At 44.6% G+C, this 25,328-nt stretch overlaps 2 protein-coding genes across 3 annotated transcripts in view; one reads left to right on the plus strand and one right to left on the minus strand.

Annotated features, from left to right (window-relative positions):
- Window positions 1–25,328, minus strand: part of LOC142557270 (poly(A) RNA polymerase GLD2-B-like) — a 145,913-nt gene that overhangs the window by 62,967 nt on the left and 57,618 nt on the right. The gene's annotated exons all lie outside the window — the stretch shown is intronic.
- LOC142557271 (poly(A) RNA polymerase GLD2-B-like) overlaps window positions 14,979–25,328 on the plus strand; it is a 34,927-nt gene continuing 24,577 nt past the window's right edge. For both annotated transcript variants that reach the window (XM_075668987.1, XM_075668986.1), the window contains exon 1: window positions 14,979–15,248. In XM_075668987.1, coding sequence (XP_075525102.1) covers window positions 15,227–15,248 — 22 coding nt within the window. In that variant the 5' untranslated portion in view covers window positions 14,979–15,226. The remainder of the gene's footprint in view (window positions 15,249–25,328) is intronic.

The following is a 25,328-nucleotide window of genomic DNA, read 5'->3' on the forward strand; positions in this document are numbered from 1 at the left end:
GAAGTGTCTATCGACAGCAAGAGTCCCAGAAAACTTGGAAGAATGCAAAAATTATACTAATCCACAAAAATGGAGACATTAAAAAAGGCCTGTTAGCTTACTTGCAATATCATATGAAATATTTACCCAAATAATCTCAAATAGATTAAGGGCAACACTGGACTGTAGTCAGCCAAGAGAACAGGTGGGCTTCAGGAAGGGATTCTCTACAATGGATCACATCCATGTGAATAATCAGGTTATCAAGAAATCCGCAGAACACAATAAGGCTCTTTATGAGGCTATCATTGATTACGAAAAATGTCATTCAGTAGACATACCAGCACTCATAAGGCATTGTGTAATCAAGGAATACAGGTCGCTAACATAAATTCCTTGGAAAATATCTACAGAGATTCCACAGCCACCTTAATTCTACACAATGAAAGTAGGAAAATACCTATAAAGAAAGGAGTCAGACAAGGATACAGTCTCTTCAATGCTATGCACTGCGTGCTTGGAAGAAATATTCAAGCTATTAAACTAGGAAGGTTTAGGAGTAAGAATTCACGGCGAATACCTCAGCAACCTTCGGTTTGCCGGTGACATTGTTCTTTTCAGCAACACTGCAGACGGGTTACGACAAATAATTGTGGACCTTAACAGAGAGAGTGTAAGAGTGGGGCTAAAGATTAATGTGCAGAAGACAAAGATAATGCTGAATAACAGGGCAAGGGAACAAGAGTTCAGGATCACCAGTCAGCCTCTAGAGTCTGTGAAGGAGTATGTTTACCTCGGTCAACTAATCACAGGGAACCCTGACCATGAGTGAGTGAGTGAAAAACTTTATCAGCTCTAGATATTCGCTGGTCTTCTGCTGTCTTCAGATGGAATCGTCCACCTTCTAGCACAACGGTCGGTTGCCCTTAGTCCAGGGCTCCGCTGGATGCTGCTGCCAGTTGTGCTCGCCGAATCAGACCTTCTTGGTCGACCTGGCGATCGCTGGAGAGCACTCCCTCCCATTGCTCCGCACTCGGGTTTGGTATAACGGGTACCACGTCTATCTTCTGGCATGCCCACGTTATGTGATACAGCGTGGGTGTTTCGTGGCACCAGGGGCATTTGTCATTGTATTGTGTGGGATAAATTTTGCTGAGTACGTTTAGGTTCGGGTACGAGCCCGTTTGTAGCTGCCTCCACGCGACAGAGTCCTCTCTGCTAAGGGAGTTGTGCGGTGGTGGATACCGCTTTCTGCAGCCCTTGTAGTAATTTAGTATCGCCGAATAGTCTTGGGGTACAGGTTCGGTCTCCTCGAGGTCGCCTATGTTGGATGCTCGGTAATAAGTGTACCCTCGAGCTATCCTGTCCGCCTCTTGGTTCCCTGCCACTCCCGTGTGTCCCGGCGTCCATACTATCGTATGCCTAATTGGTTCTTCTTTTGTTTGTCGTTCTGTTATGGGGTCTCCGGAGCGGAGTATGCGGAGCGCTCCGTGCCCTATTCTGCCGCGTAGGTAGTTGCGGCACGCTGTTTGCGAGTCTGTAAGGATTGTTAGAGACCGTTTAGACCGATATCCCTCCGCAGCCGCTAGAGCGACGGCCGCTTCTTCAGCCTCGACTATCGTACAGCCTTGTAGTGATGCGCTGGTGATCTCGCGTAGGTTCGAATCAATCACCGTTGCTACCGCGTTGCTGTTGCTCTGCCCCGCTGCTCTGGCGTACGTGGATGCGTCCACGTATACTGTCGTTTCTTGGGGTGCTAGTGTCTTTTGTAGGTATTCAGCCCTCGCTTCTCTGCGTGCTTTGTGTAGGTTGGGATCCATGTTCCGGGGTATGGGTGCTACTTTTAGTGTGTTGCGATACTCGTCCGGAATTGTTTCGGTCCTCTGTATCTCTTGAAGTTGATCGGCGCAGCCTAGTTTCTTCAGGAGCTCCCTGCCAGGTGGGGTCTGCTGTAGTCTGCGTTGTTGGGAGACTAGTTGCGCCTCTTTCAATTCGTCGAAGGTGTTGTGTAGTCCTAAGGCTAGGAGCTTTTCGGTTGAGGTGTTGTGGGGAAGGTGGAGTGCGGTTTTGTAGGCTTTGCGTAGAATCGCGTCCGCCTGTTGTACCTCACTCTTGATGGGATTGTAGTATGGAAGGGTGTATGCCACTCGGCTGACGACCAAGCTTCTGACCAGCTTGAGTGTGTCCTCCTCTCGCATGCCGTGGCGTCTGTGTGAGATGCGCGTGATCATGCGGGCCACTTGTAGGGTGGATGCCTTGAGTAGGGCGAGGGTGTGGGTGCAGCGTTGGTTCGACTGTATCCACATCCCCAGGATTCTGATGAGCGTCGTTTCCGGTATCGGCTTCCCCTCGAGGTAGACGTGGAGCTTTAACTCGTCGCTGGTGGGGACTGTGCGGTTTTGCTTTCCTCTCCAAACTCTCAGCAGCTCGGACTTCTCAGTGGAGCAGGCTAGCCCTCTTGCTCTGACGTAGTCCTCTACGCAGGTGGCTGCCTCTTGTAACTTCTCTTCTTTCTGTCTGAGCGAGCCTGTGTTAACCCAGATGGTGATGTCGTCGGCATACATGGCATGGTGTATGCCGTCGATTTCATTTAACTGTTTTGCCAAGCCAATCATTGCTATGTTGAAAAGCGTGGGGGAGATGACCGACCCTTGAGGCGTCCCTTTGTTTGGAGTAAGGAACTTCCCTGATCGGAGCCCTCCGAGGCCAATCGTTGCCGTTCTGTTTGAAAGGAAGGCTTTGACGTAGCCGTAGACTCTCCTCCCGCAGTTCAGGTCGTTCATGCCCGTGAGGATAGCTTCGTGGCTTACATTGTCAAAAGCTCCCTTGATATCCAATGCCATTATTATATTCTCCCCACTCCTGGGGACGTTCCCGAGTACTTCTTTTTTGATTTGAAGCAGTACGTCTTGGGTCGATAATATTGCTCTGAATCCAAACATGCTGTGGGGATACAGTTCGTTGTCCTCCATGTACTGTTGTAGTCTCAGCGTCACCACTCGTTCGTACAGTTTTCCCAGGCACGATGTGAGCGAGATCGGTCTGAGGTTCTCAATTTGCAGTTTCTTGCCCGGTTTAGGAATCATCACTACCTCCGCATGCTTCCACTCCTCGGGAACGGTCTCAGCTTCCCAGTGTTTGTTGAGAAAGTCGGTTAATTCTGCGACTAACTCTTCACTGAGGTTGCGGATGAGTGCGTTATTTATCTTGTCTGCACCCGTGGCTGTGTTTCTGGTTGTGTTTCGAATCGCTGCGTAGACCTCTTCTCGCATGATGGGTCTGTCCAGGTTAACGTTTTCTCTTCCGCGGTAGCGCTCTGCGTAAGCTGCTGCGTTTGTGTCCCCGAAGCATTTAACGCGTACCTTCTCCAGGAGTTCCGAGTCTGGTCCCTCGAACTGGTGGATGAACCGGTAGATGGTTTTGTTGTTTTCTGCCTTGGTCTTGGTCGGATCTATGAGAGCCTTGAGGATATGCCACGTCCTCGCTGTGTTCAAAGTTCCGTTGAGGGAGTCGCTGAATTGCTGCCAATTTTGCCTTGCCAATTGCGCCGCGTACTCCTCTGCTTTCGCTGTGACTTCTGCGATCTTTATCTTTAGCTTCCTGTTGTATTTTTGTTTCTTCCACCTCTTGGTGAGCCCGCGTCTAGCTTCCCACAGCTTGAGCCGTCTGGCGTCTACCTCGGGCGTCTGCGTCGGTCGCGCGATTTCTTTGGTGTACTTGCGCTGTTTTTCAATGAGCATTTTCCCCCACTCTTCTATCGATTGATGATGATGATGATGATGATGATGAAATTATAAGTACAAATTGTGCATAAAGTTAGTTTAGGAGAGATGAAGTATACCTCTCTAGTTGTGTAACACAATATATTTTTGAAGGTATGTTGCAACATTGCTTCTCTGTAGTGAAAAGAAGCAGCACCTTCAAAGGAAAAGTATTCTCCGTGTAAAACGACATGGAGAAAACTAGGGCAGGAGAGTGAATGATCAATATGTGTATGTAAATATAAGCTGATGCCCTGAATCACCGAATCATTTCACACAGGCGGGTAGGCCCAGGCAGGGAAATTCTGCACACGATAGAAAATGCTAAAAAGAGAACGAACAGGTGCAAACTTGAACTTCGATCAGCAATATGTGTCAAGTGAGCGGTTTAGGTCAGATTTACATTCAAAGTACTGAGCTCTTAGGTATGTATGCAATGGGGCTTAACATCTGACCAACATTTATAAAGTGTGGCAGAAACCAATACAGGGCTAGTAATTGCTCTGGCACTAATTGTTAAGAATCTCTTTGCAACACAATTTGTGTAACTGGTCATCCGTTATGCAAGTAAATGATGTGCTCTCTTTATTACAATGTAAAATCAGAGTTTATATTATTCAAGAAAAAGCTAGTTCAACTTTTTGTACTGTAAAGCTGTCACTTATACACCTGCACATGGCCTAACAAAGGGTAGGCAGGTACCAGAGAGAGAAATGTGCGACAAAATACAACACAGCAATACTTCTGGAGCTGCCTATTGCACCAAATGATATGTCACTCAAAACTGAAAGTATTACATGAAGGAATCAAAAGAGAATATTGCCCACTCTTCTGGCAATAATTGCTTCCTGGTGTTAACAGCGCGAAATGTAGACGGGACACGAGATGAGAAGACGATACCGCGCTGTTAACACCATGATGAAAAACCAACAAGCCCAAGCTGCTATTCTAGCGAAATTATTACTTGTTACTTGTGCCAGAGATTGCAAAGTCGTTTATAGAGGTCCGACACCCATAACTGCATGTGCGGCGCCATGTAAATCTGATCATCTCTGATGTTAACTAGATGTTTAGAGGTTTTTACGCACAAAACACTGTTCTCAAATATTCGTCCATGCTGCACATATTCAGACGGAGAGGCGCACCTAGCAAAAAGTAGAATATGGCATCCTAAGCAGAGGGCCTAGGCAAATCATTAGCTTTGGTTTTATAATGCCTTAAGTTGATATTATTGAAATAGGAGACAAAAATGGCACCTTAAAATATGGGCACTGGGTGGCACCTAGAAAATTTCAGGAAAAATTTTGCCATGTCTCCGTTCTTGTTGACCAGCGTATCAAGCTAAAGACACACAATCAGGGTACGCTTCTAAAATGTAAACGAAAGGAATCTCGCGTTACCTACATTGCCGTTAGCGAAGAAAAAGGCCAATCCACAACTTATCGACAGGCCTTGCCTCTGTGTGGCGTTTCGTGTGAACGTGACCAACATTTTGAAAAATTTACTCGAATAGCTCGCTTTAATTCCCAAAAGAATGCTGTACGACAGCTTAGCCTCCTCATGATGTCCATATCGAAGGCCAGTGCACCCTTTACAGAGGTATCGAGCAATGTGGTTAATTTTTTGTCGTGTTCGTGCTAATCACACCCGTACCGGCAATTTTATTTTCTTTATTTCTTGTCTCATTGAGACATGCATTTTCATAGCTCTTGCGCCTCGCTACAACGCTCTAGAGACACGAATGGGTGGTTCAATGTCTGGAATAGGTTACAAGATGGTCAGATCCCAAACGTGTCAAACCTATGTAAAGTCAGCTAAGGATACCTTGTCTTTATAATATGTGGCATAAATAATTTGTGCCATTTTTATATGATCACTTCTTCAAAGTTAAACATTGCCTTCAGTGATTCCGTACTATATTTTGAAATTGAAGTAGCCACAGAAAGCAGCCAAATATAGCGCAATGGTAGTGCAGTGAAAGATTTTACAGCTTAAGGATTTAAACTGCTTCATTGAAGAAACTGCGCTCTACCAACAAACCGGCAGTGTTGCGCCAATGAGCTAGCTAAGAAAAACTTCACCCACTTCCCTAATGTAGAATCCATGCTGGATCGCTGTCTCATGGTACCATCTTCCACGAAGGCCTCACTCTGAAATCTTAGTGGGTGCAAAGCGTGTTCCCCCTTCATATTTTTAACAGAGGTGTCTTGAGGACTCTATTTTGGTGCCGATTGTGTTAGAACATTTTCTTGTAGAGTTCAGCGTGTGCAGTTGATGTGCCACATGCATCTTTACACACGGCACAGCACTGATCGTTCTGAATTCAACATTCCTCTCTCTGCCCAGGTTTCTGCACCGCTTCAAGCGTCAACATCGTGCGAGCGCGAGTGCCTCTGCTAGAGCTGACGCACACCACTGGGATCCCAGTCGATGTGACAGTCAACAGCGCCGCAGCAGTTGATAGCTCACGTTATTTGAAACACTACAGCAGGCTTGACAAAAGAGTTGCTCCCCTGGTGCTGTTCATTAAACGTTGGGCTCACAAATGCGGTATAAGAGGAGCCAGAGAAGGAGGTGTGTCGTCTGTCACACTGTGCGTCATGGCGATAGCTCACCTGCAGGGTAAGGGACCTTTTAAACAAGTGCATTTGAAATGCATGCCCAGCTTGCTATAGTTACGCCCTGAAATACCTTATCTGAAGTCTATTTGTTTTGCGGCATCTACTTGCCTTTAATAGCGTTTCAGATTAGTTTGCACGGAATAGGTGTGATGTATTTCCTTTCCCGTCACCGGAATAGACGCATTCTTTGTCTGGTCGCCGACTCGAGCAGCCCGGATCTTACTTTTGCGGCGCTTCATGCCAGGCCGTCAGGCCTCACTCCATAGGTCCCGCGTCCGGCCGCCCCGTCGAAGCTACTACAAACTGGCGACGAGGGTGGGACATACGGCGTGAGGCCTGACGGCCTGATGGCCATCAAGCCTCACGTCAGAAGGGCCTTGCAAGACATGAAACAAGGAAGAGCGGCAGGAGAAAATGGAATAACAGTCGATTTAGTCAAAGATGGAGGAGACATAATGCTTGGAAAACTGGTGGCTCTATATACGAAGTGTCTAACGACTGCAAGGGCCCCAGAAAACTTGAAGAATGCAAACATTATACTAATCCACAAAAAGGGAGACATTAAAGAACGGAAAAATTTGAGGCCTGTTAGGTTACTTGCAATATTACACGAAATATTTACCGATATAATCTCCAATAGAATAAGGGCAACACTGGACTGTAGTCAGCCAAGAGAGCTGGTGGGCTTCAGGAAGGGATTAATCAGGTTATTGAGAAATCCACACAATACAACAAGCCTCTCTATATGGCTTTCATAGATTACGAAAAAGCATTTGATTCATCAGACATACTAGCAGTCATAGAGGCATTGCATAATCAAGGAATACAGGCCGCTTACGCAAATACCTTGGAAAATATCTACAGAGATTCCACAGCCACCTTAATTCTACACAAAGAAACTAGAAAAATACCTATAAAGAAAGGAGTCAGGCAAAGAGACACAGTCTCTCCAATGCTATTCACTGCATCGTTGGAAGAAATATTCAAGCTATTAAACTAGGAAGTTTTAGCAGTAAGGATTCACGGCGAATACCTCAGCAACCTTCGGTTTGCCGGTGACATTGTTCTGTTCTGCAACACTGCAGACGAGTTACGACAAATAATTGAGGGCCTTAACAGAGAGTGTAAGAGTGGGGCAAAAGATTAATGTGCAGAAGACAAAGATAATGCTGAATAACCGGGCAAGGGAACAAGAGTTCAGGATCACCATTCAGCCTCTAGAGTCTGTGAAGGAGTACGTTTACCTCGGTCAACTAATCACAGGGAACCCTTACCATGAGAAGGAAATTTACAGAAAAAATAAATGGGCTGGATCGCATACAGCAGTCATCGTGAGCTCCTGACTGGAAGCTTGACTGGAAGCTTACCATTATCACTGAAATGTAAGGTGTACAATGAATGCATTCTACCAGTGCTGACATATGGGGCAGAGACTTTGAGGCGGACAAAGAAGCTAGAGAACAAGTTAAGGACTGTGCAAAGAGCAATGGAACGAAGAATGCTAGGCATAACTTTAAGATATAGAAAGAGAGCGGTTTGGATCAGAGAGCAAACGGGTAGAGAGGATATTCTAATTGACATTAAGAGAAAAAAAATGGCACTGGGCAGGTAATGTAATGCGCACATTAGATAACCGTTGGACTATTATGGTGACAGAATGGTTACCAAGAGAAGAGAAGTGCAGTAGAGGACGGCAGAAGACTAGGGGGTGTGACGAAATTAGGAAATTTGCGGGTGCTAGTTGGAATCGGTTGGCACAGGGGAGGGGCGATTGGAGATCGCAGGGAGAGGCCTTTGTCCTGGCAGTGGACATAAAATAGGCTGATGATGATGATGATGATGATGAAATTATAAGTACAAATTGTGCGTAAAGTTAGTTTAGGAGAGACGAAGTATACCTGTCTAGTTGTGCAATGCAATATATTTTTGAAGGTATGTTGCAACATTGCTTCTCTGTAGTGAAAAGAAGCAGCACCTTCAAAGGAAAAGTATTCTCTGGGCAAAATGACGTGGAGAAAACTGGGGCAGGAGAGTGAATGATCAATATGTGTATGTAAATATAAGCTGATGCCCTGAATCACCGAATCATTTCACACAGGCGGGTAGGCACAGGCAGGGAAATTCTGCACACGATAGAAAATGCCAAAAAGAGAACGAACAGGTGCAAACTTGAACTTCGATCAGCGATAAGTGCCAAGCAAGCGGTTTAGCTCAGATTTACATTCAAAGTACTGAGCTCTTAGGTATGTATGCAATGGGGCTTAACATCTGACCAACATTTATAAAGTGTGGCAGAAACTCATACAAAGCTAATTGCTCTGGCACTTGGGCAGACTAATTGTTAAGAATCTCTTTGCAACACAATTTGTGTAACTGGTCATCCGTTACGCAGGTAGATGATGTGCTCTCTTTATTACAATGTCAAATCACAATTTATATTGAAGAAAAAGCTAGTTCAACTTTTTGTACGGTAAAGCTGTCACTTATACACCTGCACATGGCCTAACAAAGGGTAGGCAGTTACCAGAGAGAGAAATGTGCGGCAAAATGCCACACAGCAATATTTCTGGAGCCGCCTGTTGCACCAAATGATATGCCATTCAAAACTGAAAGTATTACATGAAGGAATCAAAAGAGAATATTGCCCGCTCAACTGGCAATTATTGCTTCCTGGTGTTAACAGCGCGAAATGTAGATGGGACACGAGATGAGAAGACGATACCGCGCTGTTAACACCATGATGAAAAACCAACAAGCCCAAGCTGCTATTCTAGCGAAATTATTACTTGTTGCTTGTGCCGGAAATTGCAAAGCCGTTTATAGAGGTCCGAGACCCATAACTGCATGTGCGGCGCCATGTAAATCTGATCATCTATGATGTTAACTAGATGTTTAGAAGTTTTTATGCACAAAACACTGTTCTCAAATATTCGTCCATGCTGCCCATATTCAGACGGAGAGGCGTACCTAGGAAAAAGTAGAATACGGCATCCTAAGCAGAGGGCCTAGGCAAATCATTAGCTTTGGTTTTATAATGCCTTTAGTTGATATTAATGAAATAGGAGACAAAAATGGCACCAAAAAATATGGGCACTGGGTGGCACCTAGTAAATTTCAGGAAAAATTTTGGCATGTCTCCGTTCTTGCTGACAAGCGTATCAAGCTAAAGACACACAATCAGGGTACGCTTCTAAAATGTAAACTAAAGGAATCTCGCATTACCTACATTGCCGTTAGCGAAGAAAAAGGCCAATCCACAACTTATCGACAGGCCTTGCCTCTGTGTGGCGTTTCGTGTGAACGTGACCAACATTTTGAAGAATTTGCTGGAATAGCTCGCTTTAATTCCCAAAAGAATGCTGTACGACAGCTTAGCCTCGTCAGGATGTCTATATCGAAGGCCAGTGCACCCTTTACAGGGGTATCGAGCAATGTGGTTAATTTTTTGTCGTGTTCGTGCTAATCACACCCGTACCGGCAATTTTATTTTCTCTATTTCTTGTCTCATTGAGACATGCATTTTCATAGCTCTTGCGACTCGCTACAGCGCTCTAGAGACACAAATGGGTGGTTCAATGTCTGGAATAGGTTACAAGATGGACAGATCCCAAACGTGTCAAACCTATGTAAAGTCAGCTAAGGATACCTTGTCTTTATAATATGTGGCATAAATAATTTGTGCCATTTTTATATGATCACTTCTTCAAAGTTAAACATTGCCTTCAGTGATTCCGTACTATATTTTGAAATTGAAGTAGCCACAGAAAGCAGCCAAATATAGCGCAATGGTAGTGCAGTGAAAGATTTTACAGCTTAAGGATTTAAACTGCTTCATTGAAGAAACTGCGCTCTACCAACAAACCGGCAGTGTTGCGCCAATGAGCTAGCTAAGAAAAACTTCACCCACTTCCCTAATGTAGAATCCATGCTGGATCGCTGTCTCATGGTACCATCTTCCACGAAGGCCTCACTCTGAAATCTTAGTGGGTGCAAAGCGTGTTCCCCCTTCATATTTTTAACAGAGGTGTCTTGAGGACTCTATTTTGGTGCCGATTGTGTTAGAACATTTTCTTGTAGAGTTCAGCGTGTGCAGTTGATGTGCCACATGCATCTTTACACACGGCACAGCACTGATCGTTCTGAATTCAACATTCCTCTCTCTGCCCACGTTTCTGCACCGCTTCAAGCGTCAACATCGTGCGAGCGCGAGTGCCTCTGCTAGAGCTGACGCACACCACTGGGATCCCAGTCGATGTGACAGTCAACAGCGCCGCAGCAGTTGATAGCTCACGTTATTTGAAACACTACAGCAAGCTTGACAAAAGAGTTGCTCCCCTGGTGCTGTTCATTAAACGTTGGGCTCACAAATGCGGTATAAGAGGAGCCAGAGAAGGAGGTGTGTCGTCTGTCACACTGTGCGTCATGGCGATAGCTCCCCTGCAGGGTAAGGGACCTTTTAAACAAGTGCATTTGAAATGCATGCCCAGCTTGCTATAGTTACGCCCTGAAATACCTTATCTGAAGTCTATTTGTTTTGCGGCATCTACTTGCCTTTAATAGCGTTTCAGATTAGTTTGCACGGAATAGGTGTGATGTATTTCCTTTCCCGTCACCGGAATAGACGCATTCTTTGTCTGGTCGCCGACTCGAGCAGCCCGGATCTTACTTTTGCGGCGCTTCATGCCAGGCCGTCAGGCCTCACTCCATAGGTCCCGCGTCCGGCCGCCCCGTCGAAGCTACTACAAACTGGCGACGAGGGTGGGACATACGGCGTGAGGCCTGATGGCCTGATGGCCATCAAGCCTCACGTCAGAAGGGCCTTGCAAGACATGAAACAAGGAAGAGCGGCAGGAGAAAATGGAATAACAGTCGATTTAGTCAAAGATGGAGGAGACATAATGCTTGGAAAACTGGTGGCTCTATATACGAAGTGTCTAACGACTGCAAGGGCCCCAGAAAACTTGAAGAATGCAAACATTATACTAATCCACAAAAAGGGAGACATTAAAGAACGGAAAAATTTGAGGCCTGTTAGCTTACTTGCAATATTACACGAAATATTTACCGATATAATCTCCAATAGAATAAGGGCAACACTGGACTGTAGTCAGCCAAGAGAGCTGGTGGGCTTCAGGAAGGGATTAATCAGGTTATTGAGAAATCCACACAATACAACAAGCCTCTCTATATGGCTTTCATAGATTACGAAAAAGCATTTGATTCATCAGACATACTAGCAGTCATAGAGGCATTGCATAATCAAGGAATACAGGCCGCTTACGCAAATACCTTGGAAAATATCTACAGAGATTCCACAGCCACCTTAATTCTACACAAGGAAACTAGAAAAATACCTATAAAGAAAGGAGTCAGGCAAAGAGACACAGTCTCTCCAATGCTATTCACTGCATCGTTGGAAGAAATATTCAAGCTATTAAACTAGGAAGTTTTAGCAGTAAGGATTCACGGCGAATACCTCAGCAACCTTCGGTTTGCCGGTGACATTGTTCTGTTCTGCAACACTGCAGACGAGTTACGACAAATAATTGAGGGCCTTAACAGAGAGTGTAAGAGTGGGGCAAAAGATTAATGTGCAGAAGACAAAGATAATGCTGAATAACCGGGCAAGGGAACAAGAGTTCAGGATCACCATTCAGCCTCTAGAGTCTGTGAAGGAGTACGTTTACCTCGGTCAACTAATCACAGGGAACCCTTACCATGAGAAGGAAATTTACAGAAAAAATAAATGGGCTGGATCGCATACAGCAGTCATCGTGAGCTCCTGACTGGAAGCTTGACTGGAAGCTTACCATTATCACTGAAATGTAAGGTGTACAATGAATGCATTCTACCAGTGCTGACATATGGGGCAGAGACTTTGAGGCGGACAAAGAAGCTAGAGAACAAGTTAAGGACTGTGCAAAGAGCAATGGAACGAAGAATGCTAGGCATAACTTTAAGATATAGAAAGAGAGCGGTTTGGATCAGAGAGCAAACGGGTAGAGAGGATATTCTAATTGACATTAAGAGAAAAAAAATGGCACTGGGCAGGTAATGTAATGCGCACATTAGATAACCGTTGGACTATTATGGTGACAGAATGGTTACCAAGAGAAGAGAAGTGCAGTAGAGGACGGCAGAAGACTAGGGGGTGTGACGAAATTAAGAAATTTGCGGGTGCTAGTTGGAATCGGTTGGCACAGGGGAGGGGCGATTGGAGATCGCAGGGAGAGGCCTTTGTCCTGGCAGTGGACATAAAATAGGCTGATGATGATGATGATGATGATGAAATTATAAGTACAAATTGTGCGTAAAGTTAGTTTAGGAGAGACGAAGTATACCTGTCTAGTTGTGCAATGCAATATATTTTTGAAGGTATGTTGCAACATTGCTTCTCTGTAGTGAAAAGAAGCAGCACCTTCAAAGGAAAAGTATTCTCTGGGCAAAATGACGTGGAGAAAACTGGGGCAGGAGAGTGAATGATCAATATGTGTATGTAAATATAAGCTGATGCCCTGAATCACCGAATCATTTCACACAGGCGGGTAGGCACAGGCAGGGAAATTCTGCACACGATAGAAAATGCCAAAAAGAGAACGAACAGGTGCAAACTTGAACTTCGATCAGCGATAAGTGCCAAGCAAGCGGTTTAGCTCAGATTTACATTCAAAGTACTGAGCTCTTAGGTATGTATGCAATGGGGCTTAACATCAGACCAACATTTATAAAGTGTGGCAGAAACTCATACAAAGCTAATTGCTCTGGCACTTGGGCAGACTAATTGTTAAGAATCTCTTTGCAACACAATTTGTGTAACTGGTCATCCGTTACGCAGGTAGATGATGTGCTCTCTTTATTACAATGTCAAATCACAATTTATATTGAAGAAAAAGCTAGTTCAACTTTTTGTACGGTAAAGCTGTCACTTATACACCTGCACATGGCCTAACAAAGGGTAGGCAGTTACCAGAGAGAGAAATGTGCGGCAAAATGCCACACAGCAATATTTCTGGAGCCGCCTGTTGCACCAAATGATATGCCATTCAAAACTGGAAGTATTACATGAAGGAATCAAAAGAGAATATTGCCCGCTCAACTGGCAATTATTGCTTCCTGGTGTTAACAGCGCGAAATGTAGATGGGACACGAGATGAGAAGACGATACCGCGCTGTTAACACCATGATGAAAAACCAACAAGCCCAAGCTGCTATTCTAGCGAAATTATTACTTGTTGCTTGTGCCGGAAATTGCAAAGCCGTTTATAGAGGTCCGAGACCCATAACTGCATGTGCGGCGCCATGTAAATCTGATCATCTATGATGTTAACTAGATGTTTAGAAGTTTTTATGCACAAAACACTGTTCTCAAATATTCGTCCATGCTGCACATATTCAGACGGAGAGGCGTACCTAGGAAAAAGTAGAATACGGCATCCTAAGCAGAGGGCCTAGGCAAATCATTAGCTTTGGTTTTATAATGCCTTTAGTTGATATTAATGAAATAGGAGACAAAAATGGCACCAAAAAATATGGGCACTGGGTGGCACCTAGTAAATTTCAGGAAAAATTTTGGCATGTCTCCGTTCTTGCTGACAAGCGTATCAAGCTAAAGACACACAATCAGGGTACGCTTCTAAAATGTAAACTAAAGGAATCTCGCATTACCTACATTGCCGTTAGCGAAGAAAAAGGCCAATCCACAACTTATCGACAGGCCTTGCCTCTGTGTGGCGTTTCGTGTGAACGTGACCAACATTTTGAAGAATTTGCTGGAATAGCTCGCTTTAATTCCCAAAAGAATGCTGTACGACAGCTTAGCCTCGTCAGGATGTCTATATCGAAGGCCAGTGCACCCTTTACAGGGGTATCGAGCAATGTGGTTAATTTTTTGTCGTGTTCGTGCTAATCACACCCGTACCGGCAATTTTATTTTCTCTATTTCTTGTCTCATTGAGACATGCATTTTCATAGCTCTTGCGACTCGCTACAGCGCTCTAGAGACACAAATGGGTGGTTCAATGTCTGGAATAGGTTACAAGATGGACAGATCCCAAACGTGTCAAACCTATGTAAAGTCAGCTAAGGATACCTTGTCTTTATAATATGTGGCATAAATAATTTGTGCCATTTTTATATGATCACTTCTTCAAAGTTAAACATTGCCTTCAGTGATTCCGTACTATATTTTGAAATTGAAGTAGCCACAGAAAGCAGCCAAATATAGCGCAATGGTAGTGCAGTGAAAGATTTTACAGCTTAAGGATTTAAACTGCTTCATTGAAGAAACTGCGCTCTACCAACAAACCGGCAGTGTTGCGCCAATGAGCTAGCTAAGAAAAACTTCACCCACTTCCCTAATGTAGAATCCATGCTGGATCGCTGTCTCATGGTACCATCTTCCACGAAGGCCTCACTCTGAAATCTTAGTGGGTGCAAAGCGTGTTCCCCCTTCATATTTTTAACAGAGGTGTCTTGAGGACTCTATTTTGGTGCCGATTGTGTTAGAACATTTTCTTGTAGAGTTCAGCGTGTGCAGTTGATGTGCCACATGCATCTTTACACACGGCACAGCACTGATCGTTCTGAATTCAACATTCCTCTCTCTGCCCACGTTTCTGCACCGCTTCAAGCGTCAACATCGTGCGAGCGCGAGTGCCTCTGCTAGAGCTGACGCACACCACTGGGATCCCAGTCGATGTGACAGTCAACAGCGCCGCAGCAGTTGATAGCTCACGTTATTTGAAACACTACAGCAAGCTTGACAAAAGAGTTGCTCCCCTGGTGCTGTTCATTAAACGTTGGGCTCACAAATGCGGTATAAGAGGAGCCAGAGAAGGAGGTGTGTCGTCTGTCACACTGTGCGTCATGGCGATAGCTCACCTGCAGGGTAAGGGACCTTTTAAACAAGTGCATTTGAAATGCATGCCCAGCTTGCTATAGTTACGCCCTGAAATACCTTATCTGAAGTCTATTTGTTTTGCGGCATCTACTTGCCTTTAATAGCGTTTCAGATTAGTTTGCACGGAATAGGTGTGATGTATTTCCTTTCCCGTCACCGGAATAGACGCATTCTTTGTCTGGTCGCCGACTCGAGCAGCCCGGATCTTACTTTTGCGGCGCTTCATGCCAGGCCGTCAGGCCTCACTCCATAGGTCCCGCGTCCGGCCGCCCCGTCGAAGCTACTACAAACTGGCGACGAGGGTGGGACATACGGCGTGAGGCCTGATGGCCTGATGGCCATCAAGCCTCACGTCAGAAGGGCCTTGCAAGACATGAAACAAGGAAGAGCGGCAGGAGAAAATGGAATAACAGTCGATTTAGTCAAAGATGGAGGAGACATAATGCTTGGAAAACTGGTGGCTCTATATACGAAGTGTCTAACGACTGCAAGGGCCCCAGAAAACTTGAAGAATGCAAACATTATACTAATCCACAAAAAGGGAGACATTAAAGAACGGAAAAATTTGAGGCCTGTTAGCTTACTTGCAATATTACACGAAATATTTACCGATATAATCTCCAATAGAATAAGGGCAACACTGGACTGTAGTCAGCCAAGAGAGCTGGTGGGCTTCAGGAAGGGATTAATCAGGTTATTGAGAAATCCACACAATACAACAAGCCTCTCTATATGGCTTTCATAGATTACGAAAAAGCATTTGATTTATCAGACATACTAGCAGTCATAGAGGCATTGCATAATCAAGGAATACAGGCCGCTTACGCAAATACCTTGGAAAATATCTACAGAGATTCCACAGCCACCTTAATTCTACACAAGGAAACTAGAAAAATACCTATAAAGAAAGGAGTCAGGCAAAGAGACACAGTCTCTCCAATGCTATTCACTGCATCGTTGGAAGAAATATTCAAGCTATTAAACTAGGAAGTTTTAGCAGTAAGGATTCACGGCGAATACCTCAGCAACCTTCGGTTTGCCGGTGACATTGTTCTGTTCTGCAACACTGCAGACGAGTTACGACAAATAATTGAGGACCTTAACCCTTTGCGACACGGCGTGTACAATTGTACACGCGATTTTCACGAGCTTTTTTGCGAGCTTCTATCGTCGTCATCAACACTTGGGCCATTGGAGCCGCATTCGAATTTACCGCTCTACCGGACGGTGCTGCCATCTCGTGATTGCCGCGCCAAATGCATTACCAAAACAAGAAAACAAGATGGACGCCTCGACGTTCTACGGCGCGTCAAGTAGGTGCTCTTGGCTTTATCTTTTCTGCCTATTTAAAACGTTGATTAAGCTGGAACTAAAGCTGTGGACCTGATAACTAAGTGCTATAGATAAGAATAATACGGAATTATTTTTTATTGTACTACTGGTTAGGAAACGGTGGTCATGTTTACGATGGCGTGTCTATTTGTACACAACGTGTCACAAATGCACCGTTTAGGCGGCCGCCGGTTCATCCTGCTGTAACTGCGGCGAATGTCGCTTTTCTGCTTTACTGAGCCTTTTTTTCCTTTTATAGGCATCCAGACTCATGCGAGAACAAGACGCAAGACTCCGAACTCGTCAGTAGACCAGCTTTTTGACGCCATCATGAATGGAGATGTGTCAGACGCCGATCTTTCTGACGATGAAGTCGCCAATGTACAGGCAGCTCAAGCGGTAAGTGGCAAATAGCGAAATTTCTTGTTAGCAGTTGCATCATTTTGCCTTTACGTTTGCAGGTAACTGCATCGAATGAGGAGCATGACCCTAAAATGCATCCTGCAGACGACGAGGGTGATCTCAGTGACAGTGATGAGATGCCTGCGAAAAAAGTGAAGCATGTCAAGTGGCTCTCCAAACCTTTCGATCCAGTGGACACGCGCTGCACCTACCACCCGCTTGGCGGATCAACGCCAGAAGAACCGCTAAAGTATTTCATGAAGTATTTCACCGATGAAGTGTTCGAGGACTTCACGAAGTACACAAATATTTATGCCTTGCAGAACACAGGAAACGAACTTTCGTGCTCCGTGCAAGAGATGAAAGTGTTTTTTGGAATTCTCATTTACATGGGTGTCCTGAAATTCCCACGTGTCCGCATGTATTGGCAAAGCGGTACCCAAATTTCTGCAATTGCAGATGCAATGGCGGTAAACAGATTTTTTAAATTGCGAAGCGCATTGCACATAACTGACCAGAATGAGCCAAGGGATGCATCCAGTGTGGACAAGTTCTGGAAGGTGAGGCCGCTCCTCGATGTCATTAGGTCCCGGTGCCTTCAGCTTGAAGAGCTTGAACATAACTGCATTGATGAGCAGATGGTGGCATTTACAGGAAGGGTCCCAGCAAAACAGGTGGTGAAAAGTAAGCCAAACCCTGTTGGTGTGAAGATCTTTGTGCGATGCAGCACCGATGGTCTGGCGCATGATTTTGAACTCTATCAGGGCAAAGGCACAGGAGTAGACCGGGAGTTCTCCTACCTTGGTCTAGGGGGCTGTGTGGTAATGAGACTTGTGGAGTCATTCCCACAGCACCGCAACCTGAAATTGTTCTTTGACAATTACTTCACGTCCGTGCTGCTTCTGAGGGAGCTAAAAGGTATTGGAATCCTTGCCACGGGTACGATCAGGTGCAACAGGCTGCTGGGTTGTAAGCTGAAGGGCGAAAAAGAAATGCGAAAGGAGGAGCGTGGGAGCACCGATGTCAAGGTGACAGAGGAAGGAGACGTTGCCCTTGTGCGATGGAAGGACAACAATCTGGTCACGGTGGCCTCAACACAGGTTTCCACTGGTGAAGCTAGGGCTGTGAGCAGGTGGAGCTCCTCGAAAAAGGAGCGCATCGAGGTAGAATGCCCACAGGCTATACTAGAGTATAATCGCCACATGGGTGGGGTTGATAAGTTGGATTTTATCATGTCGCTCTATCACATCAGAGCAAAGACAAAAAAATGGCCTGTAAGGGTAATTTCACACCTCACCTCATTTGCGCTTGCAAACTCATGGTTGCAGTATTTAAGAGATGCTTCTGCTGAAGGCCTTGTCCGAAAGAACACGATGGACATGCTACAGTTTCAAACCGATACTGCCATGAGCCTGCTTGTTTCCAAGAAACCTTTGGAGAAGAAGCGAGGGCGACCAAGTGCGGAAAGCTTACAGAGGGTATCAAAAGCACCTCATAATAGTGGACCCCTCCTTACAAACACTGTTCGTTTGGATGGTAAAGCGCACTGGCCTCAGCACGTGGATGCACGATTCCCACAGCGTTGCCGGAAGCCTGGATGCAATTCCAAATCACGAGTTCGGTGCAGGAAGTGCGAAGTGTTCTTGTGCCTGTCCGCCACTAATGACTGTTTTTATGAATATCACACCAAGTAAGCAAGAAGGCTGATCAGCTGATGACCAAAGAGGAATTTTTTATCGCTCTACCTGCAATATTTTCATGCAATAAAGCCTTCGGTTGACTTTTGCTGACTTAGTTGTATTGAGTCACAGTGTGTACATATGAGGACGCGACCTAATTTATTAAGTACCTAAGGTACCGGCTTGTTTATGGTTTTTTACTGAAATATTGTTCATCAAGAGTGCACACAGGCAGTTTCAAAATTTTCTGATGACTATATCCTAATGCGTGTCGCAAAGGGTTAACAGAGAGTGTAAGAGTGGGGCAAAAGATTAATGTGCAGAAGACAAAGATAATGCTGAATAACCGGGCAAGGGAACAAGAGTTCAGGATCACCATTCAGCCTCTAGAGTCTGTGAAGGAGTATGTTTACCTCGGTCAACTAATCACAGGGAACCCTTACCATGAGAAGGAAATTTACAGAAAAAAAAAAAATGGGCTGAATCGCATACAGCAGTCATCGTGAGCTCCTGACTGGAAGCTTGACTGGAAGCTTACCATTATCACTGAAATGTAAGGTGTACAATGAATGCATTCTACCAGTGCTGACATATGGGGCAGAGACTTTGAGGCTGACAAAGAAGCTAGAGAACAAGTTAAGGACTGTGCAAAGAGCAATGGAACGAAGAATGCTAAGCATAACTTTAAGATATAGAAAGAGAGCGGTTTGTATCAGAGAGCAAACGGGTAGAGAGGATATTCTAATTGACATTAAGAGAAAAAAAATGGCACTGGGCAGGTAATGTAATGCGCACAGTAGATAACCGTTGGACTATTATGGTGACAGAATGGTTACCAAGAGAAGGGAAGTGCAGTAGAGACGGCAGAAGACTAGGGGGTGTGACGAAATTAGGAAATTTGCGGGTGCTAGTTGGAATCTGTTGGCACAGGGGAGGGCCGATTGGAGATCGCAGGGAAAGGCCTTTGTCCTGGCAGTGGACATAAAATAGGCTGATGATGATGATGATGATGATGAAATTATAAGTACAAATTGTGCGTAAAGTTAGTTTAGGAGAGACGAAGTATACCTGTCTAGTTGTGTAACGCAATATATTTTTGAAGGTATGTTGCAACATTGCTTCTCTGTAGTGAAAAGAAGCAGCACCTTCAAAGGAAAAGTATTCTCTGGGCAAAATGACGTGGAGAAAACTTGGGCAGGAGAGTGAATGATCAATATGTGTATGTAAATATTAGCTGATGCCCTGAATCACCGAATCATTTCACACAGGCGGGTAGGCACAGGCAGGGAAATTCTGCACACGACAGAAAATGCCGAAAGAGAACGAACAGGTGCAAACTTGAACTTTGATCAGCGATAAGTGCCAAGCAAGCGGTTTAGCTCAGATTTACATTCAAAGTACTGAGCTCTTAGGTATGTATGCAATGGGGCTTAACATCTGACCAACATTTATAAAGTGTGGCAGAAACTCGTACAAAGCTAATTGCTCTGGCACTTGGGCAGACTAATTGTTAAGAATCTCTTTGCAACACAATTTGTGTAACTGGTCATCCGTTACGCAGGTAGATGATGTGCTCTCTTTATTACAATGTCAAATCACAATTTATATTGAAGAGAAAGCTAGTTCAACTTTTTGTACGGTAAAGCTGTCACTTATACACCTGCACATGGCCTAACAAAGGGTAGGCAGTTACCAGAGAGAGAAATGTGCGGCAAAATGCCACACAGCAATATTTCTGGAGCCGCCTGTTGCACCAAATGATATGTCACTCAAAACTGAAAGTATTACATGAAGGAATCAAAAGAGAATATTGCCCACTCTTCTGGCAATAATTGCTTCCTGGTGTTAACAGCGCAAAATGTAGACGGGACACGAGATGAGAAGACGATACCGCGCTGTTAACACCATGATGAAAAACCAACAAGCCCAAGCTGCTATTCTAGCGAAATTATTACTTGTTACTTGTGCCAGAGATTGCAAAGTCGTTTATAGAGGTCCGACACCCATAACTGCATGTGCGGCGCCATGTAAATCTGATCATCTCTGATGTTAACTAGATGTTTAGAGGTTTTTACGCACAAAACACTGTTCTCAAATATTCGTCCATGCTGCACATATTCAGACGGAGAGGCGCACCTAGCAAAAAGTAGAATATGGCATCCTAAGCAGAGGGCCTAGGCAAATCATTAGCTTCGGTTTTATAATGCCTTAAGTTGATATTATTGAAATAGGAGACAAAAATGGCACCAAAAAATATGGGCACTGGGTGGCACCTAGAAAATTTCAGGAAAAATTTTGCCATGTCTCCGTTCTTGTTGACCAGCGTATCAAGCTAAAGACACACAATCAGGGTACGCTTCTAAAATGTAAACGAAAGGAATCTCGCGTTACCTACATTGCCGTTAGCGAAGAAAAAGGCTAATCCACAACTTATCGACAGGCCTTGCCTCTGTGTGGCGTTTCGTGTGAACGTGACCAACATTTTGAAGAATTTACTGGAATAGCTTGCTTTAATTCCCAAAAGAATGCTGTATGACAGCTTGGCCTCATCATGATGTCTATATCGAAGGCCAGTGCACGCTTTACAGGGGTATCGAGCAATGTGGTTAATTTTTTGTTGTGTTCGTGCTAATCACACCCGTACCGGCAATTTTATTTTCTCTATTTCTTGTCTCATTGAGACATGCATTTTCATAGCTCTTGCGACTCGCTACAGCGCTCTAGAGACACAAATGGGCGGTTCAATGTCTGGAATAGGTTACGAGATGGTCAGATCCCAAACGTGTCAAACCTATGTGAAGTCAGCTAAGGATACCTTGTCTTTATAATATGTGGCATAAATAATTTGTGCCATTTTTATATGATCACTTCTTCAAAGTTAAACATTGCCTTCAGTGATTCCGTACTATATTTCGAAACTGAAGTAGCCACAGAAAGCAGCCAAATATAGCACAATGGTAGTGCAGTGAAAGATTTTACAGCTTAAGGACTTAAACTGCTTCATTGAAGAAACTGCGCTCTACCAACAAACCGGGAGCGTTGCACCAATGAGCTAGCTAAGAAAAACTTCACCCACTTCCCAAATGTACAATGCATGCTGGATCGCTGTCTCATGGTACCATCTTCCACGAAGGCCTCACTCTGAAATCTTCTTAGTGGGTGCAAAGTGTATTCCCCCTTCATATTCTTTAGCACAGCTGTCTTGAGGACTGTATTTTGGTGCCGATTGTGTTAGAACATTTTCTTGTAGACTTCAGCGTGTGCAGTTGATGTGCCACATGCATCTTTACACACGGCACAGCACTAATCGTTCTGAATTCAACATTCCTCTCTCTGCCCAGGATTTTGCACCGCTGCAAGTGTCAACATCGTACGAGCTCGAGTGCCTCTCCTAGAGCTGACGCACACCAGTGGGATCCCAGTAGATGTTACCGTCAACAGCTCCTCACCAGTTGATAGTTCACATTATTTGAAATACTACAGCAACCTCGATGAAAGAGTTGCTCCCCTGGTGCTGTTCGTTAAACGTTGGGCGGACAAATGCGGTATAAGAGGAGCCAGAGAAGGAGGCGTGTCATCTGTCACATTGTGCGTCATGGTGATAGCTCACCTGCAAGGTAAGGGATCTTTTAAACAAGTGCATTTGAAATGCATGCCCTGCTTGCTATAGTTACGCCCTGAAATACTTTATCTGAAGTCTATTTGTTTTGCGGCATCTACTTGCCTTTAATAGCGTTTCAGATTAGTTTGCATGGAATAGGTGTGATGTATTTCCTTTGCCGTCACCGGAGTAGACGCATTCTTTGTCTGGTCGCCGACTCGAGCAGCCCGGATCTTACTTTTGCGGCGCTTCATGCCAGGCCGTCAGGCCTCACTCCATAGGTCCCGCGTCCGGCCGCCCCGTCGAAGCTACTACAAACTGGCGACGAGGGTGGGACATACGGCGTGAGGCCTGATGGCCTGGCGCGAAGCGACGCAACAGAAGAGCCGGACTCCTCGAGTCGGGGCCGGACAAAGAATGCGTTTATTCCGGCGAGAGGAAAGGAAATACATCATAACTACAGTGTTAGGCACGGAGTAGCGCCAGCGGTCATAACCATTCGAAACAGAAACCAAAACGAGATATTGCAAGGTTCCCACTGATCATTCACTACTACAATTATATCCCTGTATAGCAAGAGCCGTATCACTGGCCTACGGGCTTTATTGGATGGGTGGATTGCGGTAGAGCTTCGGCCCCTGAACGTGCACGATTTGTGACCTCAGCCGTGCTTATCTGAAGATGAGTCAAGGGGCCTTGCCCTCCAATTTACAGGAGAAGCAGTAGCGTATGAAGCAGTGTAGTAGACTGAGATGTCGGTATAGTACTGTATGTAAATACGGTATCCATTGTGCAGGAAGGCTTCCTAATTGCTCCTGTAAATATGAAAGAATGGGGAAAATTTGGCTGTGCTATGCGCGGTGGTAGTATATAAGCACACATCACGAGGGGTAGAACGCTGTCTTAACTATACTGGTCAGATGTGACCAGTATAGTTGTCGAGAGTGAGGTTAACGTGCACACACATTTGCGATAGCGTGCGGATGATATGCAGTAGCGGTTCCATAGCTCACATGGCATGCCTTTAGGAGGGCTTCTGTGATATTGAAGAGAAAGTCATAGCCTGGCACTAAGCACTTCTCTTGGGACTGCATGACAAAGTGCCCATTCGCTTATCTTTTTATTAGTACCTCATAGGCCACAGTGGGGTGTATTACCTGAGAAATATGGCAGCATTGAAATTATGTGGATTGGACTGGTGCCTGGCATCTGCAGAAATGTCATACCAGTCCTGGGCAGTCTTGAAAAAAAGGACAAGGAATGAGATCCACAATAGTCCAAGCAGGTGGAGGGTACATATATTTTTCATGACTTGTATGGAAAAGACCGGGCACTGTATCGTATGGCTGAAGCACTAGAAAATAATGATAAAATTTGAGGTAAAGACTCCGTCTGCAAACTTGACGTTTTGTATCCAAATTAGAAATCCCAGCTTTTAATTTTGGCGGAGAGGCACTTGCGTAGTGTAAGTAATCAGAATAGATAAAATGAGCTGCACATTTTCGAACTGCTTCTAGTGCATTAGATAAGGCAGTTTGGCATGGGTCCCAAACATAGCCTGCATATTCTAGCTTAGGTATGACAAAAGTTAGATAAGTTAGCAATATTAAGCATGGGGGAGCAATGTGAAAGTTGTGGCGGAAGTAACCAATCATGCCACTGGCTTCATTAGTAATCTTTGTACATAGAGAAGACCAAGAACGGTTATTTGAAAGTGTAATGCTAAGGTACTTGCACAATTCCAGAGATGATATTTCCGAGTTGCAGAGACTATACTTGCATGCTGATGCTTCCCTCGATGAAAAGGTGCTATTAAAATGTTTGTAGTATTCTGTGACATTGGCTATAAGTTGCACCAAGTGGTTAACATTGTCAAGATCATCTTGCAACATACTGTTATCAGTACTAGTAAGGACTGAGCGAAATACGGCACAAGTGTCCGCGAAGAGACAAATGTTAGAAGAGAGTTCTGTGGGTAAATTGTTCATGTATATAAGAGAAGGCGCCACAGGACTGTGCCTTGGGCCACTATAGAGAGAACAGGGCTTCTTCATGAGGGGTGGTGGTTAGAGTACACAAACTGCTGTCTTTTGGTCAATAAATTTCGTATCCAGCCTAAAGCAGGATGATTGAGGCATAAGCAAGAAATTTTTAGTAGAAACAGTTGGTGCAGAACTTTGGCAAACACATTTTCAAAATCCAATATGAGAGCATCAACTGGAAAGCTTTGATAAAGGTTAGAGCTTACGTTCTTTATACTAAATAGTGCTAATTGGGTATCGCAAGATAGATCTTTACGGAAGCTGTGGGGTTTACCGTGGAATAAATTGACACAGGATAGAAATGTAGCAATGCGGGAGTAAAGTATATGTTCCATTAATTTCAAACATACCGTTGTTAAGGAACTTGGGCTATAACCACTACCTAATGATAAAGGACCTTTGTTCAGGAATGGTATAACCTTTCCAATGTTACATCCAGCACGGCGCCTCTCCTGACGATGAAGACTTCTGAAATATATGAGATAAGACCTCACTTGCAAAATATTTAGTATTTTTTGAGACTTTGGAACTGACGCCATCAATACTGTATGATGAAAACTTCAAGGAATCAATGCATTTCCCGATGCTGTTAGAACTGAAGTCGATTGCGGACATGGTATAGTAATTTAAACACGGAAATTCATGAAGGCAACCATTGTGGTCATTAGCAAATACGGAAGAGAATGCACAATTAATCAATGCAGCTATTTCATGATGAGAAATATGATAGTTTCGTTGTTCACACAGTGCTAGTGTTTGAGAATGTTTTGGATTTAAAATACTCCACAACTGCTTAAAGTTACTTCAAAGAAGTTAGCAGGGTAGTCGATAAAAAGAGCATTTTCTTTGATTAGCAAGGGATAAAAACTTCTTTATTTCGGTGGTGTGGTATCCGTGCCATGTGCACTCAGAGTCAGAGTTCCTAATTGTGCAGTAAAGTTTTTTCCCTTTATTGTTGAGATGCTTTAGTCTCATGTTAACCAAGGTGGTGGTGGTGGTGGCGGCGGCGGCG

This window comes from Dermacentor variabilis, chromosome 9 (genome assembly GCF_050947875.1).
Source record: "Dermacentor variabilis isolate Ectoservices chromosome 9, ASM5094787v1, whole genome shotgun sequence".
Classification (NCBI taxonomy): Eukaryota; Metazoa; Arthropoda; class Arachnida; order Ixodida; family Ixodidae; genus Dermacentor; species Dermacentor variabilis.